This window comes from Saccopteryx bilineata, chromosome 6 (genome assembly GCF_036850765.1).
Source record: "Saccopteryx bilineata isolate mSacBil1 chromosome 6, mSacBil1_pri_phased_curated, whole genome shotgun sequence".
Classification (NCBI taxonomy): Eukaryota; Metazoa; Chordata; class Mammalia; order Chiroptera; family Emballonuridae; genus Saccopteryx; species Saccopteryx bilineata.
Window position 1 is genome coordinate 27,254,893 of NC_089495.1, and position 19,108 is coordinate 27,274,000.

General features: G+C 42.2%; 1 protein-coding gene across 6 annotated transcripts in view; it reads left to right on the forward strand.

Annotated features, from left to right (window-relative positions):
- Positions 1 to 879: 879 nt before the first annotated feature.
- Positions 880 to 19,108, forward strand: part of UNC5D (unc-5 netrin receptor D) — a 534,428-nt gene continuing 516,199 nt past the window's right edge. For all 6 annotated transcript variants that reach the window (XM_066235599.1, XM_066235600.1, XM_066235602.1 and 3 more), the window contains exon 1: positions 880 to 1,225. In XM_066235599.1, the coding sequence (XP_066091696.1) occupies positions 1,123 to 1,225 (103 nt within the window). In that variant the 5' untranslated portion in view covers positions 880 to 1,122. The remainder of the gene's footprint in view (positions 1,226 to 19,108) is intronic.

Here is a 19,108-nt window from a genome sequence, read left to right on the forward strand (position 1 = left end):
CATTCAAAACAACCCACACTTTTAAGAAAGGTCTCCCCTCTATGAAAGGCCCAGCATGGCTGCCATTCCCTGATACGTAGGATGAAGGCAATTCCCAGGGCCGAGATTACAACAAACAAAGACAACAGAAACCATCGGAAATGAGGGAGCTTTTTGAAAATCCCGAGGTTCCCCTTGAAATTAGAATCACAGACAAGGGAATGGGGAAAGGGGGATAAAAAATGAATATCGATCACACATACCTAATGCACCCATGATTGTAATTTCCCCACCTCTTTATTTGCAAGCCTGTAGAGTTAGATTAGCATAATTGCAATAATGGATATATTCTAGTTTATTTTCCCCAATTTATCATTTATAGTGGTATTTTTTTCCTCCGAATTCTTCAAGAGCGATATCTGATCTGCTGTTAAAAAATGGGAGCAGGAAAAGCAGACGGTAAAAGGGCTCAAAGTTGAACAAAACATTGGTTTGGCGGATGCAACAGACTGAGTCAGGGTGTCGAGGTGTCACATTTTCTGCGCTGGGTTCGCCTCCAAGCGGCCCGCCGGCTTGGCTCACATCTCGAGGTGCCCGCGAGTCCGGCTGGTGCCCGCGAGTCCGGCTCCGGACCCGCTCTGGTTCTTCGGGAGCGGGCTCAATATGCGGAGCGCGGAAAACCCGGGGGGCGGGGAGTGGGGGGCGCCGGCGCCGCGGGCTCACCTGCGCCTCCCGCCCCGCGCGGCCGCGGCCGCCGCCCCTCCCGCCGCCCCGCCCCGGCCCGGCTCATTGGCTGCTGCTCGGAGGGAGGAGACGGGGCGGCCGCGGGGGTCTCATTAGCGATGCGGTCTGGCTCCTCCGCACGGTAGTCCCGGACCGGCAGCGGCGGGGACGGCCAGCGACTCCGGCAGCGGCGCCGGCGGCTGCGGTCGCCCCGCCGTGGGAGGCGATGGGGGCGCGCTCCGCCTCTGGGTGTCCAGCCAGCGGCCGCTCGGAGCGCCCTGTCCGGCTGCTCTAGGAGGCGGTCGTGGAGCGGTGACTCACTAAAGACCTTCGGGACCCCTCGTCCACCCCAGGCTCGCCGTGACGCTCCCAGGCTCCTGGGCGTGGAGAAGGAACCGAACCCCGGCGAGGGGCGATATCATGGGGAGAGCGGCCGCCGCAGGAGGAGGCGCGGGAGGAGCGCGCCGCTGGCTCCCGTGGCTGGGGCTCTGCTTCTGGGCGGCGGGGGCTGCGGCTGCCCGAGGTAAGCACCGGGCGGAGCGGGCGGCGGGGCTGGGGGCGAGCGCAGCGGGCGCCGGCGAGACCGGCTGTGCCCCGCGCCTCCGGCGTCGGCTGCCCGAGTTGAGCCCGGCACCTCCCCGCGGACCGAGCCCAGCTGGGTGGGAACTGGGCGGAGAACCTCCGAGGGGACACTGCCTCCCACCCCAAGTTTACGATCTGCCGCAATCCTACAGGTTGCTGTGACGGGGACCCTGCCCTTTACTCTCCTTGCCTGCTCCATTTCCCAGCCCTCCCCGATTGCGGCAGGCTGGAGGACCCACTTCTTGCCTCCGATCTCGCTGTCCCCTGTCTTCTCCACTTCCTTCCAAGGAAGTCGCTCTTGGGGGGGCCCATAGCGGTGTCCGAGAGTTCCTGGGGAGAGGCGCCGGCTGAGGAGAGTCTCTGTAGGGTGGGCTGCTTGAATGGAGAGGGCGCTTTTCCCTTCGGGAGCAGCATCCAGGCTGAAGTCCGCGAAGCTTGACACCCCTCGGGCGACGCTAGCCCGAGGTCCTAGGCAGCGCTGGGCTTTCTCTCGAGGACGCTGCGTGTTTGCGGGAGCTGGGGAGAGCTGCGTGCACCCCCAGTGCGTAACTGCGCCCGCAGTGCAGCGCGCGGAGGAGCCGCCGGCCCGAGGCCGCTCCCGGGCGCGTCCTCGCCCACCCGGTGCCCAGTGCAGCCAGAGAGTCGCAAGCGCGGGGCCACCGAGCCGCAGGGAAGCCGCCGCTTTACTTAGAAACGTAGACCGCATCTTCCTGGATCCTCTGGACTCCAGCAGGGTGAAACATACTGTGACTGGTTTCAGCTCCTCCTTGAGCGAGGACAGAGAGCAAGAACTTAAAGATAAATCCCGCGGACTTGTTTGGAAGATGATCAGAGGCAGCATTTCACACAGAGCATGAAGCTTCTCTTTCCCGCCCTTCTTTACCTTTCTCTTTCCCCGGGTGGCATCCATGAGGGGTTAGAATATGTAATTACATTATTGCATTAAATGATGGACCTGACGCTTGTCTGGTGAGAGGTGGGACCGAGCTGCCCAGCTCACGTCTGCTCTCCTGGCTATCCCGAACATACTCTGCGTGGTCGCGAGAGAGAAAAGGGTGGAAAGGACTGGGGACGATCCTCAAAGAACCAATATAATCTCATGTTTATAAAAGCTAACGGTGTGTTAAAAGCAGTCGTGTTGCCTGGGATGAAGAATTAAAAAAAAAAAAAAAAGTAGATTGAGGCTTTGTGTTTTATGATTCTGTTCAGTGACTATTGCATTTCATTTCCTGAAAAGTTTTCGTTTCGTTTTGTTTTTAAATGAAGCAGGCTCTTTAAAAAGCAGGAAAGGTTTAAAAAACGAGCCTCAGTGATTGCAGACACTGGGTGGTGAAGCCTGGGTCTCGTTTCCTTGCTGGAGGCAGCACAAGCTTCAGCCATTTCATTTACTACTTCCTGTGGACGCCTCCTTGCAAAGTCAGAGCCGAGTTGTTTTTCATATGCCGTTACGGGGACAAGCGGGCTTTCTCTAGATGTTGATCTAAAAGTCTGAGTTGCCACTTGTTTTTTTGCTGTGGAGTACCTCACGGGCTGACTCTGTGTGCTGACCCCTTTCAACTTGGGTTGGTGGGCTGTCTGGAAGCCAGCTCCCAACGAGGAGTGGAGACACGCCAGAAGCCTGGTGGATGGGGTTCTGCTGGCTGCGAAACCAAGGCTAGCACCTCTTGTCTGCAAGCTGTTCTTGAAAGGTCTCCTGGAAAACATACTGTACACTCTGCAGGCTTATTTACAACAAATGTGTCGCACCGATCATAGTAATGTTCCAGACACATGCAGTGGAGCACTAAATCTTCCTAATATTTCCCTGGTAATATTTTACTTTCTGGGGCATGAAGCCCATTACCCTTAGCATCTGTCAGAGATTGCTCAGTCAGCAGGCTGTGAAACCTGCGAAGCCACATGCGCCTGGCTTTGGACAGGTGGACATAATTGGAGTTTTCAGAACAAAGAGTGTGTTTCAATGTTACTTAAGTTCTCCCAGCCCAGGAAGGTGGCCATTCATTAAACGCTCCTGTGGCTCGCCCAGGAACCTCAGCAGGCTCTTTCTGCTTGGGCCGAGGTGGTTGTTCCTTATACAAGTACCTAGTTTTTCTTCTGCAAGCCTTTTCATGTTGATTTGAACCAAGATAGTCTGCCTTCCCTAGTTAACAGAATATACAGAATTAAGCCATTTGATTTGATGATATAAGAACATTTAACAATTCAAAAGCATTTTCTGTACAATTATTGATCATTTGTTTTCATGATTGCACCAGGTCCTTTTTTTTTTTTCTTTCCCTATCTCACTCTTAATATAAAACTCTGAAAGTCAGAGGGGGATTTCTGATGATGGGCTTTGGATATAGTCAAAGAAGAAGATACTTGGGGTACGGGTATGTCTGCAGAACCCAGAAGTGACCTGAAGAGCAATGTTCTGTGTCCCTCCCTCATCAACAAGACTTACCTCTTCAGATTTATGTTCCTGGCTGGTGGCAGGCCGTAAGGAAGGCCCTTGGGTGCCATGATTACTGTATATTTTAACACTTTCCAACTTAAAAGAAGGTTGTTTAAAAGTTATCCATGGGCCTGACCTGTGGTGGCGCAGTAGATAAAGCGTCAACCTGGAAACACTGAGGTTGCCAGTTCAAAACCCTGGCTTGCCTGGTCAAGGCACATATGGGAGTTGATGCCTCCTGCTCCTCCCCTTCTCTCTCTCTCTCTCTCTCCCCCCCCCAAATGAATAAATAAATAAATAAAAAAGAATCTTTGACTTTAAAAAAAAAAAAAAGTTATCCATGACCTGCCAAATGCTAGTTAAATCCACATCATGTTGTCATTCTGATTTGTTTTTGTTCTTTGCCTTTGATCGGGCGGTGATTCCTGTAGTAGCTACTGTACATAAGCTATCTTAGTCTGAAGGCAGGGAGGAAGAGAATATTAGACAGGCAGAACTCTCACACAATTCTTTGCTTTAAAATTTTTCCTGGACAATGAAATCTTCCTGACAGTAACTGTAGTAATGCATTAAGGGCAAGAGATGCACACATTTATTTTGTGGGCATAATAGGGTCATATGGTTTATGCATTCTTAAGTCTATTTATCTACCTCGTTCATACAGTTTTAAATCTCTAGTCATTTCCTCCTTAATGAATGTTATTAGCACATCTGTGCTCACCCCCACCTCTTTTCCTCATTCCATTCCCTTTCCTGAGAAATCTGTCCTTCCACAGGGCTCTGAGAAGAGTCTTCCTTTCATTGTACTGCTGGGCTTGCTACTTTCTGACTCTTGGTTGTGCTCTTAGCTTGTGCAGACCAGTGGCACCTCTCCTCCTGTCCAACACACTGTTCTGCTCAAGAACTCTCTGAAGCGTCTCAGTTCCTAAGAAGAGATGAGCTGCTGTGACCCGGCTCTATCAGGGCACAGCACTTGTCGCCCTTTTCATGGTCTCACTATGACAGTGATAGTGCCTCGTCATCCTCCCTCATTATTTGAATGACCCATCTGTGGTTTCATGGTTCTTCACGTGGTACTCCAGAAGGTTGGGAGAACGTGGGGAGCCCCGGGAATGCTGTGTGAGCCCCCTCAGGACCTCAGCCCTGAATCCGGCAGGTCGGCCCAGATCCTGCTCTCTTACTGGTTAGAGAAGCACTTTTCTCTCTCCTCACTGATTTGTAAACTCGCTTTTATTGTTCTCCTTCTACCAAATCTAGTGTGCAACGTAAAATGGTGCCAACTTTAAAGGTTTATCAAGAAATTGGCTTATCAGGAGCTAGTAAATATTTGACACCCCTCCCTTATGACTTTACTTCCTTCTGTTTTAGTAGGGAGGCTAGAGACTCAGAGACCTTGCATTAAAATCCAGTCCCGAGGACAGGCGTACAGAGAAAGCTCTAACATAACATCCTCGCATTGAAGTGGGGGTGCTGACGCAGGGTCTCTCCCCAATGGATGGGCACAGGTGCTCCCGGAAGCCCAGAGGAGCTTCTTGATTACACCTTTGCCAATAATTCTGATTGTTCTGTACTCCAGGAAGTGTCACTTGACCAGCTCTGTGACTGTCTTCTGCCTTCCTTCTCCTGATGCCTTTGTCAACTGACAGTATGATAGAAGAACCAGAGACAAACATTCCTCCGTCATTCTCAACTAACTGCACGCTCTAGATAAAGACACCTATCTGCTCGCCCCTTCACTTGCTAAGTGGGCAGTATGATGTGTGAGAACTACTATAGTATGGCTTCTTATACTATGCTTATTTTTAAAAGAAAACATGTTTGCTGCCCTGTTTGAATACGAAAGAATAATAGTAATTATTGTATGTAGCACGAGCTGTTGATTATTCTAAAAGCTTTATACACATTAACTCATTTAATTCTTAAAATAACTCCAAAGGCGCCTGACCTGTGGTGACGCAGTAGATAAAGCATCAACCTGGAAACACAGAGGTCGCCAGTTCGAATCCCTGGGCTTGCTTGGTCAAGGCACATATGGGAGTTGATGCTTCCTGCTCCTCCCCCCTCCCCCCCTCTTTCTCCTCTCTAAAATGAATAAATAAAAAAAATATTAAAAAAAAAAGTAAGGGGTTCCATAAAAACCAGATTTAAAAAAACACACAAAACTCCGAAGGCTAAGTCACATTATTGTTCTCATTTTTGAGGTAGGAAAAGGGGGCACACAGAGGTTAAATAACTTGCTTAAGGCCATAAAGTTAGTATATGGAGGAGCCTGGATTTGAACTTATGTAGCCCAACCCTAGAGCCTACAGCAAGGCAGATTTTTCCAAACCCTGCCGATAATAAAATGACCTTTCTATTTGGTGACGGCATTACTAAAATGATGTCTCTATAACTGTGAGAGTTGTAGCGGAATTTAGAGTTGCTTAAATAGATCTATAGCTATATTCAGATAAATCTCAGAGATTTATGTTGTAAGAAAACAACCACCCTCTCACCATTCAGCTTAATATACTCTGGGATTGGATTCACGCTTAACATTCTGAATGCCTGTTTCTAATATGATGGCTTGCTTTTTTATTTTTTTTTCAATTTTGAATTTCAACAGAAAATATTACTCTGATTGAATACACCATCCATGGAATGGCAGATCCCAAGAGACTATTTATTGCGTGTCTTATATTTTTAGCCTTGTTTGCTGGGAAAATGTGGAGCATGAGATTTGAGAATAGAGTGTTAACAGCAGAGGCTGCTGTTTCTGCTGTTTTGGGTACTCCTGCTGCTGCTCTCGCAAGGCAGATGGCTAGATGCATTTATAGAAAATAGATATTCATTCTATTTTGCATTTCCACTTTGAAAAGAACTTTTAATTGTTTGTGCCACATTGCATCGTATGGCCTTATTGTGCGTACACACATGCTGTGTGTAGATAATTTTCAGAATTAGGCGGATGTTAATGTATTCAGTTTAGGCTGCGTTAGAAATCTACTGCAAACTCGATTGTGCTTGTGGAGTATTTCTTTTGAAAGTGGGTTTGTGTGCAGTATGTTGTGTACAGTTTATTTTGTCCTTAACCCCATTCATCCTTCACCCCCTCAACCCCAACTTCACTGAACTAGAAATGAAGGGCAGACGTATTAAAGTTGTGGTTATGGGGCTAAAAGTAAAAATAATAAACATGTATTACGCTTCTCACATTAAATCACGAGACATAGATTATTTCCTAATATTCTTTTCAAAGGGACAAGGATAAGGGACGCCTGTATTCTTCTTATATGACCAGTTCCTCTGACAGTTTCCTTCATAACTAAGAAAACTGCAAAGCCAGAGGCTGTCTTCCAAGTGAAGTCAATGCAGCTCCGGTTAATGCAGATATTGACTGTTTGCTCCCAAATTTCTGGTTCATAATGTGCAAAAGAGCCTTCCTGCCCAGGGAGAAGCTTTAACACATGTCTCCCTTCTGGACCCAGCCTTGTAAGGGCAGGAGGAGTTATGTGGAAAATACCACCACCACAATGTGGAACTCAAATAAGAATGACTTACAAATGCTTTGTTATTACCGACATTGAAATGTAATTTCTCAATCAGGTCAGTCTAAGGGAAAGTGACATTGCAGACATTCCAGAAGGTAGGTGATTGGCAGGCAGGCATAGGAAGCAGGAGATACAAGAGACCAAAGTGAAGAGATTCTTCTGCCTACTTCAAGGACTCACCCAATACTGGGATATAACTATGCCTAATATCATTCATAAATTTTGATAACTTACTATAAATGCAAATATATTTACTAAATATTGAATGAGAAGATTTGCCTCTAAATATATTTGTGGCATGTTGTTTAGAAGTGTTTGAAAGTGATTTGTGGCTTCTGCTAGCAACAGTACTTATTTAGAAGTTATCATCTTTATTTGAATTTAATTTAATAAAATCTACTGTGAGTGGAGGGGAACCAAATAAATGATCATGGATTACGGAAGCTAAACTGATAGTGTTTGAAACTCACAAATCAGTGCTTTTCAGATGTTAATGTGCATTGGAATTGTTGCAGAGCTTGTTAAAATGCACATTCTGGTTTTGTAAACCTGGGGAGGAGCCCGAGATTCTGCATTTGTGCCAGGCTCTGAGATGACATCATCCGTGGACCACACTTTGGATAGTAACTCAGGTTGTTGATTTTCAATATTGACTTTTGCTTGGAAGCCAGTATGAAGTGGAATTCAATGTAAAACTATTTTTAACATGCCAATAGAGGATTAGGTAAACAAAAATGTCAGTTTTAAGTCAGATGAACATACAGCCACTCATAAAACCAACAGACACTCAGGGAGCACCATTCAGATGCAATATACATAATGCCTTACTTCCCGCTTTTGTAAAGATAGATGCAATACAATACTTTAAAAGTCTTGAAATTTTTTTGGTGTAGTTGAGGACTTATGTTTGCATCTAAATCATTTCTTGTCAGAAAGAAGAAACTGAGTCCCCCAGAAGTTGAATAGTTTGCCCAAAGTAAGATTTTTGTTAAGTAAGAGACTGTTAACTGTCTTAAATGTTCCTTCATTTTAGTGTATCTCTTCATTGGTGCTACACTTAAAATGGTCCACAGTACATACCTGACCAGCTGGCTTATGCCAGCTTGAGCACAAGCTTATTCCTCTTGAGTGTGGGCTCACCAGCTTGAGCATGGGGTTGCCAACTTGAGCGTGGGATCATAGACGTGACCTCATGGTCGATGGCTTGAGCCCAATGGTCGCTGGCTTGAAGCCCAAGTTAGCTTGCTTGAGCCCAAGATCACTGGCTTGATCAAGGAGTCACTGGCTTGGCTGGAGCTCCCCGGTCAAGACACATATGAGAAAGCAATCAATGAACAACTAAGGAGCTACAACGAAGAATTGATGCTTCTCATTTCTCTCCCTTCCTGTCTTTCTGTCCCTATCTGTCCTTCTCTCTGTCTCTCTGTCACAAGAAAAAAAAAAAGATCCAGAGTACCGGATAATGGGACAAGCAAGCTATAATTATGTTGAACAAACCAGCTGTTAACAAACAAACAGGCACAAAAACAAAAACAACAGCAATGTTTATTTGTGGTACTGATGCTCCCCAAGTTGGTGAATTATTGTTGTCACAACATGATGCAGTAGCCAGTGTTTGGGGTCTGTCTGTGCCACAAGACAGTTACCTTTATTAGACTGGGTCCATTGTGTATTGTTACCTGGTGCCTGGCAGTGCTTGTCCAATGGCGCGTGCTAAGTAATATTATTATTTTTTAAAATTATTTTTATTTATTTATTCATTTTAGAGGAGAGAGAGAAAGAGGGGGAGGAGGAGCAGGAAGCTTCAACTCCCATATGTGCCTTGACCTGGCGAGCCCAGGGTTTTGAACTGGCGACCTCAGCATTCCAGGTCAACGCTTTATCCACTGCGCCACCACAGGTCAGGCCAGTAATATTATTTTTACTTTAACCTTTTTATGTTATGGTATGAATAATACTGAGTTTAAACTTTCTAAGATATACTCAATGTTGTGATAAAAAATCAGGAAAATTTATTTGCTGGGGGTGGGGGGCTATAAGAAGGTTTTACATTCTGTTTTCTTGACATATTGTAAAGTCCATATTCCTAGATAAACTCTTCTAGAGAGATGATTAAGTGTATGATGTGACCCTGTTGTGGATGGCTGTTTTTGAATAATAATTCATGTGCATGGAACTTGACACTTTTAAGGTATGGTGACAATTTTGATCATTTCATATGTTCACATCCACCCTGACATTGAATAGATGATGACATTTCAACCAAGGGCAGACAGGTAGCAATAAGTAGTATGAGGGTTGGAAGCTGAGTCCCCAAGTGGTGTCTGAGCCTTTTTGACTTCTTTACCATGTAATTCTCTTTTATTACCAAATAGATGGATTATGCTTAAATTGGACAATACAACATTCTGCTCACGTTGCATTTAGGATAGGACCATGAATGCATCAGCATGGGAGAAACAAGTACTGTAAATAATTTGATACCTGTTTTGTCTTCTTGGTATACGTGGTGTATGTTTCTCCTGCTTATAAACAGAAATAGCCCCACCTGGGAAAAGGGGGCAATAGGAAATGGGTCAAGACTGATATAAGGAAAGCAGAATTTTGAACATATTAAAAATGATATACTGTAGTATGGGACAGTGGTATGTAAAATATTCTGAGGAACTTGCTAAGCAGTAGTTTTCTCTTAAAAATAAAAAGGAATTGAAGTGTTTATTAGAGTAAATAAAATCGCAAATTAGTTCTGTAGTTTCATTTTTAATGATGCCATTATGGATACCAAATACTATTTAGAAATATAACACTAGCTTCTCAATCTGCCTAGTTTATCAAACCTTGTCTTTATTATTAATTTTGCATGTGCGTGCTTTATTTTTTCTTTGAAAAATTTCATCAGTTTTCATCAATATGTCCTTAAGAATTATATCACCGTTGTTTTTTTTTTAAAAAAAAGAGGTGAACAAATACAAGCCGCAAAAACTAAATTCTCTGCCAGAGAAATGTGCGTTACAAGCCTTTTGAAAGGAGCTGGAATGACTTGAACTGCCTTGCATCTAAATGGACAGTCCCGTGCCTCTCTCAGTGCCTCCCTCAGTCACAGGACCAGAGGCCACAGTGATTGCCCGCAGCCTGCATCGGGAAATTTCTGAAGTTGTTTTCCTTAAAAAAAATAAATAAAAAAAAAAAGAAAGAAGGAAAAGAAAAAGCAATCAAGAAGTTTACAAGTTTTGTCAATGTGAGGTATATGGGTGGGATGCAAGCGTTTGGGGTTTGCTTTAAAGCAATAAAGGTGTCCAAAATTTGTCATTTAAGTTTTTTCACCTTGGAGAAACAAAAAGAAAAACATTGGCTATTTTCTCAAGTCTACCAGACAGGTTGAAATGCACATTAACAACTGGGAGAGCAGCGTGGGAAAGACAGTTCTATCCTTTCCCAGCATGCAGCGGACAGGACCATCACTAGGCAGCCAATTATTGATAATTGTCGAGGTGCTAAAAGCTTTCATGCATGGATATCTGTGTGTATGTATTATATATGGATGGAATGTCATCTGTCATCAGGATAGCAAACATATCAGTAAGACTCTATACTATGAATGTAAATGGCATTAGTAACACTTAAACTTGAGATGTAGACACAATTTGGACTTGAAAATCATTTTGTTAATTCAGGCACTCCCCTTTCTCTCTTCCTCCATAGTATCTCCCATCTAACCCCCAATTCCCCGTCTCCTCTTGCTCCTTGAATCTTCCCCAAGTCAAAACTCCCCTCTCGTTTAAGCATTGATGGTGGGCTGGACAACTCAAGACCACATGTCCTTCAACATGTCACTCTTTCTTCTGTTTCTTTTCATTTCCCAGATGAGAAGTGAGTAGATTATTTTTAAAACCCATTCCCACTCTCACCTTTTATGATGCTGCCCATTGTTTTCAGTACCATTCATTCACAGTATGTTTTATCATTTCAGAAAGCTTTTGTTGGCATTTTAAATACGTATCGATACATTCAGGAAAAACTACTCTGGAAGTAGAATGTTCAAGACATGTTTAGTGGGGCTTCAGGGATGATGCCTGTAAGCTGTGTCAAGCATTTTTCAAGAATGTACCAACAACAAAAGAAATTTAATATTATGTATTGGTTTTTTCCTAAATCAGTGGTGGTAAATTAATGCTTACCTGTGCACTGTCACAGCGGAGTTGGGAGAAATAGAGACCAGTGGAAGGGGTTTGGGACCCTTCCAGGTGAGCTCCTTGTTGCTTAGCTGGGTGTACAAGCGCACGGTTGCTAGACTGGCTGCTTCTTTTTTAATAGAAACAACATATATGACATTTCATTTTATATTTCTGGATGGAGATCTTCTCAAACTATTTTACTAAAACATCTTTGACTCAAATCTTGCAAGATTCAGCACCCAGCCTTCCAGTTTGTTTCATATCAATGACTTTTTCACATTTTGTTGCGATTTAAAGGGTCAGAGTATCAGTTCACCCTCATCTTCTATAATTTTCTTTAAACTGTGCATATATAGCTTTGTCTAGTTTTGTGGAGGAGCACTGTCTAAAAGAAGAGAATAGAAAGCATTTAAAGAGGCCTTTTATTTGACATTTGATAAATACTAATTTGATCACTGACTTTTCTATGTGCCTCTATTTCCCATTTGTAAAGAAGGATCAAAAAATTGTATTGCTGAAAAGGATCCTAAAATATCTAGGTCAAAGCTCATATTTCTACTTGAACCACCAAGGTCTGAAGAAGCAAAGTAGCTTGCTTGGTTTTCAGAAGTCATTTCCATCCGAGCTGGCCTCTAAATTCGGGTCCTCATTTTCTCACTGTTGTTCTTGTCTCTTTCCTTTTCAGGGTTGTAATAAGGAAAGTAATCAATGGAGGCACAAAGACATTAAAAAAGATACCAGAAGACTAAAACTATTGATTATTTTACCCTTCTGGTAAAGGATGATTCCCTTTTATTTAAAATGTTTATGTTTTTCTGAATGCCTTTGAATTAGGACAGTCCCCCCCCACCTTTGGCTGTGTTTTTGATCATAGACTGTTGGGGCTGTGATTTAAGGGACTCAGTTGGTTCAGTGTAACAGAGCTAATTAACATTGTAAAAGAGGTTGCATTATAGATGTTTTATGTTTGTATGAAAATTTATGGTATGTCTTAAGCTTTTGTTCTAATTACTTCTGCATCCTCGTTAAAGATTATACAGTGTGAACCCACTAGTAGATCCTAAATATTTTAAAAATCTATACATAGAAAAGTTTATTCACCTCTTTTCTGCTAATAAAAATAAGAGATGTTAGTGCCATGAGTTAGAAGTGGGAACCTTGGGTTTTACCCAAGGGAATAACTAGAATGGTATTTATCACACAGCTACTAATTCTTATCTGGATAAGTAAATTACTTCCAGTTTCCATTTTTTCTCTGTTTCAATCTGGATTTTCACCTGAGGTGAAAAGGTAACACTTTCTAGTTAGAATGGTGGCCTGATCTGTTGTTAGGAGAAATATTATTGAAATAGCTGCCATGGTTGGGCACTCTGGGCACATTCGCTGGACCGGATTTTAAAGCGCAAGAGCTTCTTAGAATGCTTTTGATGTTGGCAGCAATGTACCACTGATGCCCTCAAAGGCCATCATCTGCAGCCAAAGAGAGTGAATATAATTTTAAAAGCTTCAGTTGCTTCTTCTTATGTACTCCCTATTGTTCTTTGTTTTAAAGTGATTTCTGAAACCCATGGTAACTTGCAAAAAGCAATCCCTGCAGTTGAGCTGGAGTTTGTGAACTCTGGTGACTCTATCATGATTATTATTCACGTTGAAGCCACCTTGCTGGGGAAGTGTAAGACAACGTGAGGTGTTGAAAACTTCCGATTCTTGGAGATTAGGTGTCAAAATACTCAGTTTGGTTATTTTTAGCAATTACCAGTGAAGGATCTTGCAGCTGGAAGTAGTGTTCAGGTTTTAAATTTTCAGTCCCTTGTCATCACCCAAAACCATTTTTTAAACTGGCAGGAAGGTAAACATCTCTAATATTGCCACCCAGGGTTGAGTGACAAAATGACAGATGGGTAAACTTTCAATTTGTGTCATCGTTAGCCTTTTTTTAAAGCTTAAAAATGCTATGTAATAATTTAATGTGCATTCAAGCCATCTTCTTGAAACGCAGTGGATTGAAAGGTGGCCACCAAATATTTAATGTAGCCCCTGTTAATAGAAATACATGTGATTATAATTTAAGTTCTGAAGAGAAACACTGCAATTTTGATGTCCCTAATTAGCTCATACTGGGACCTCCATCTCAGAACCAGTTAAGGTCAGAATCTCAGCGGGGAGGGACCTCTAGGATTTTTTTTTTTTTTTAAAGATGCTCAGTTTGAGAACCCAAGATGGAGAACCGCTGGCTTAATGGGTGCATCGATTGGGTATATGTGTAGAAACTGATCTTTTCTTTTGAGATTTAGAGAAGATATTTAAAAATCCCTACCAGAGCCCAAGTGTACAGGATGAAGGTGACCGCTCACAGGTCGCTGCCCGCTCTGCATTAGGCCTTATCATTCCATGTCAGTTCTCAAATGACTTGGGTGAGTGAAATTGGATGCTGGCACAAAACATTTCAGCCTTTTGGAGCTAGAGAGATTTCCTGCTAAGATGGAAGCACAGAGGAAATAATAGAAGGGATGAGATTGTATAGGACACATTATATCATAAGGGAGGAGACTTAAGAACACAGGGGTGAAGGTTGCACCATATATTTTTCTTCTGAAAAAAAGCCCAGGACCCACACATGTAGATAGATTCCTGGTTCCTTTTACCCCTCATCTAATGTCTCCTAGGCCCACGTATGAGTGATAAGTGATCATATCTGTGAGTGGATTAATATCTTTGGAGTGGTCCTAAAGGCTGAAGGATATAGGCATGGTGTTTCCTCCTACAGGGTCGGACACAATCCCAGTCAGCACCGCTGTTGTGACCGAAAGGAGCAGTCAGGGACAGCTGGCACTCCTCTGACATTTTAGGAGACAAGGCATAGGAATTCTTCTTAAAGCAAGCGTGGCTAATATTACCATTCCGTTCACAACTCCTCGCGGATCCTTATTTGTGAAATTATTCTGTAAAACATTTTATGATTTATTAATTCTTGCATTTCAATGTAGTTTAAAAATCAAATTAAAGTGGTGTCTGAATTTACACCACACTTCAGACGTAGAGCACTATCAACACGGGTCTGTTTCGCCCTTAACCCACCCTCAGGTTCTACTTCAGAAGTTATCACGCTCAAATTCTGTGCTTATTTCCTTATTCTTTATAAATAGTTTAAACAAATATGTATGTACTTTAAAACATAGTTTACTTTTGATTTTTTTTCTTTTTTTTAAATTGATTTTAGAGAGCGATGGGGAGGGGGAAGAGAGAGAGAAATGTCAATGTGTTGTTCCACTTACTTAGGTATTTATTCTTTGTTTTTTGTGTCCTGATCGGGGATTGAACCTGCAACGTTAGTATAGGGGGACGATGCTTTAACCAACTGAGCTACCTGGCTAGGGCCAATGTTTGATTTTTTAAATAAAGTTATTTAAATAACATTTTAGTCTACATAGTCTTAACCATTTTTTAATACCTGTTATTGTTTCATCTATGTTATTATTTCACATCCTAATTTTTTTTCAATTTTTTTTTTTTACAGTGACAGAGACAGAGACAGATAGGGACAGACAGACAGGAACAGAGGGAGATGAGAAGCATCAATCATCAGTTTTTCATTGTGATACCTTAGTTGTTCATTGACTGCTCTCTCATATGTGCCTTGACCATGGGCCTTCAGCAGACCGAGTAACCCCTTGCTTGAGGTGAGCCTTGTTTAAACCAGATGAGCCCACACCCAAGCTGGCAACCTCGGGTCTTGAACCTGTGTCCGCTGCATCCCAGTCCGACGCTCTATCCACTGCACCACCACCTGGTCAGGCCACATCCTATTTTTGATTTACTTCCCTCATCTAAAATATTCAGTGGTGTGACTAAACTATAATTGACTTATTTATTTTGCTGTCACTGAAATTTGGGTTGTTTTCAGATTTTTTTCTATTATAAAAATTGTTGCTAGGAACAGTCATGCACATGTCTGCTGTTATGTCAGAATTACCCTCTTTTGCTTTACGGTTTAATTATGCACATATGTATTTCTAAACATTAAACTTGTTAAGTGTTTCATATAATCTGAGAGTAGATTACTAAGAGTAGGGGTATAAACCTGTTAAATTTTCCAGGTAATGCCAAGTAATTTTTAGCAACATGTGAGTTTCCACATAGGCCACCATTTGGTATTTCCAGGCCTAGAGATTTCTGCTAATTTAGTGGTTATAATATGATTATCTCTGCATGGACTTAATTTTCATATCCCTAACTGCTAATGAAGTTAAACATTTTTTCATATATTTTATTGCCATTCATCTTTTGTGAAACATCTACTCAAGACTTTAGCTCATTTTTTTTGTATTTATCTTTTGAATTATAGGAATTTAAATGTGTGTGTTTAATTAATAATCCTTAATGTATAATTGATTGTATTGCTTTATTTATTTAGTTTTTCTTTATGGTATTTTCTGGTGGTTTTAATTTTTATATTCTCATGAACCAAAGTTTTAATTTTAATGTAATCAATGTTAATCATATTATGCTTAGCTCTTTTGTGTCGTGCTTAGGAAATTCTTCCTAAATCTCATTAAATATATTCTCCTATATTTCCTCTAAGTTTCATAATTTGGTCTGTCATATTTATGTCTTTAATCCACCTGGAACAGGTTTTTGTTTGTGTGTGAATAAGAGTTTGAATTAGGGATTTAATTTCATTATTTTATGTGAATCACCAATTGTCCCAGGACCGTTACTGAGGGGTCCTCCTTTCTCAAATGATCGGCAGTGTCACCTTTGTAATGGATAAAAACTTTTTATGTGCGAGGGAGTTTTTTAGTTTGGCATTACCTGTTTCTCAGAACAGTTCCAGCAAACCTCTCCGGTTTTATTTCGTAGTGCCCTTTTCATGTACCTTCTACTCACCTGGGCTCCTGGCTGTGCCTCCGAAGTGCCCTTGAGTTTCCTTTGTCTTGCAGATTTTGTACCTTCCTTATACCTCTCACATGCTGCCTTGTGCTGTCGTGTTCAGTAGTTTGTTTCTCTTTTGCTTCATCTCATATGTACATTTTTGAAAGTAGCCAGGGTATTTTATTCAGATTTGATACCTGTGAACAGAATATGGTGTTTTTTACTTAACAGATATTTGATAAATCATTGGCCTAAATTGGAGTTTGGAATTAAAGTTATCTTAGAAATTAATCTCATTAACTTTTCTCACCTCTGATCACTGAAATTGGTAGAGTTTAAGAGTCATGCCTGGAGACATATAGCTAGGTGGGTAGGGGAATTGTTCTTTCTTCTTGGACTTATTCTAGAACACCTTTCATCATCCATTCCATAGGCAAAGGACTGGACTATTGGACACTGTCCAGAAGTAAGGACAATATGAAGACACTGGAAAAAAGAAGAAGAGACAACAGGTCCAAGATCCTTGTACTAGTTGAGTTCATTGCCAACACTAATGTTTACAATACATCCAGATGCTGGGCATTTCTCAAGTACACTGTGCTCACTTCCCACTCTGTGATTTTGTTCATGACCCTTGTTGAATAGATGCTTTTATGAACCACCATCCATGAACCTTCTGCAGAATTATAGATTAATTTCGTCTTATTGAATGATATATTTGCGTACCTTGACGTCATTTCTGTTGCTACACCAATCAGTCCATATTTTACTTCTTTTTATGTTTGTCTTGATTGTTACCACCTGAGGTCAAAGACAATTTTCTTTTCTATGTGTCTCCTCAATGCCAAGCATAGGGCTGTGTTTGCTGTAAGTTGGTTTTCCACAGTGTTCTAAATGCAAATAACAAAGAAGCAAAAACCCAACACCTTCAGGTGAGCTTGTAAATATGTTCTGTCATTCTGCCATTCAGGTGTAAAATTGGTTTGGGTGAATTCATTGTGCTTCCCCCCCTTATTAAAATACAAAAACTCTGGGAATGATAACTGTTGGGCAAATAAATTTGTAAAATTTGTGTTATTTGATTTTGCTCACTTTTATTGTTAAAAGTGGCTTCTGCCTGTGTAGATGATGCTACCCAGGTGAAATGGCTAACTACCTTCCTGCTTGGGAAGGGGCTTGGTTATGCTAATATTTGCTGGAGAAGGGGTTTTCATGCCAAAAAGTTTTAAGAGAGAAGAAGGAGGAAGGAGAAGTAGGAGATCATGTTTTTTGCAGAGAAGCAGCCAAGATGGCAGGGTGCTGAAGGAGAAGCCAGTTCGTGCAGAGAGAAGGAGATGGGGAACTAGAGGTGATTGAACTAGTGGAGGCCTTTGAGTCTAGGAAAACCCAGATGTGTCATTAGCTTTGTGAGCGCTGAATGAGTAGGTTTTGCAGCAATCTGTATGTTTGTGTTTACTTGCCAGCCTGGTGCACGGCTAGAATAAAAGGAATGGCCCACCAGTTTTCGGCTCCGCTGTTTCTCTACTGTCTGCTCGAATCTAATGTGAACCTGCAAGTGCCTGGATGTGGCCATGACGGTCATGACTACTGGCCCTACAGTTACATTTCTGCAGTATTAGGGGCCATCAGCAGTGGCTAAAGAACTTGTCACATGTTCCATGTCTAGAAAAAAGCATGCTAGGTTTCTGATTGAATGAGGCTGTAGAGTTAGGGATTTGGGAAATTAGAAGAGTACTTAAGGTCTTAGGTATTTAGGGTTTAGGGTCCAGAAAAGGGGCAATTATATTTAAAAAATTAGAGGTAAGAGGACACCAGCTACCAATAACCATATGGCCCCGTGAGTGGCCCTGGCAAACACAGCCTGAGGTGACTACAGCTTTGCAGTGAGCATCGTGAAGAAGTCTTATATGGGGCCCCTTAGATATAAGTCACTGAACCAGCAGGGTTGACAGTAGGATTTTGGGAGCTGGCACCCTCTTCTCCATGTTGTAAGTCACTTGCAGCTAAATGGTTAGATTAACACAACTAAGGAGACCAGGGAACTTAATTGCATCTATTCCAAATAGTGTTTTTAGATAAAAGTGTTGAAAATAGCTTTTTCCCCTGAACTATAAAATATTATCTGTTCATTGTTAGAAGGAAATAGAAATCCTCAAAAGATAATCCAAATGTAACTACCTCACGGGAATTCTCCAGGTAGAAGCCATATTTCTTACAGCGCCCCTATTGGTCGGCAGTTCCCCGCTGGTCTTTCTCATTTCCCATCTTTTGGAAAGAGGCACAACCAGCCAGTTTCCCCAAGTACTAAACCAGATACTCCAGATCCACGGCTCTTTGCTTTTCAGAGTGTTCACTTCTTGGTGGCAGATTCTGTGTATCTCTCATATCTTCAGTGGTTTGGATAATGTAAAAGTATCACATATTGCTTATTTTTAAACAACTGACCACAGCTAGTGGTCACAGCCTTTCAGTGCCCCAAGACCACTGGGAGCAAGCTCTGCAGAAGAGTATATAGCAGTCAGTGCTTTGTGTCAATTGAGCTACCTACATAAGACACAAAATCACTGTTTATCTCTCAGTATTTAAAAGGGAATGAGTGTCTTACTACTCTGACATGCAGAACAGAGGTGTTTTTATTGTTTCTAATGCTCCCAAGACAACTTTGAAGGATGGTTTTTCTATTCCTGGTAAGTTGCCATACAAAGCAGATCCTCGAACAACATTTTGGTTCAACCTTGTTTTTATAATGTTGGTGAGATGCCTTAGAAACTTAATTCTTGTTTAAGTCAACTAGCCTGTGATAAAATTGGGTT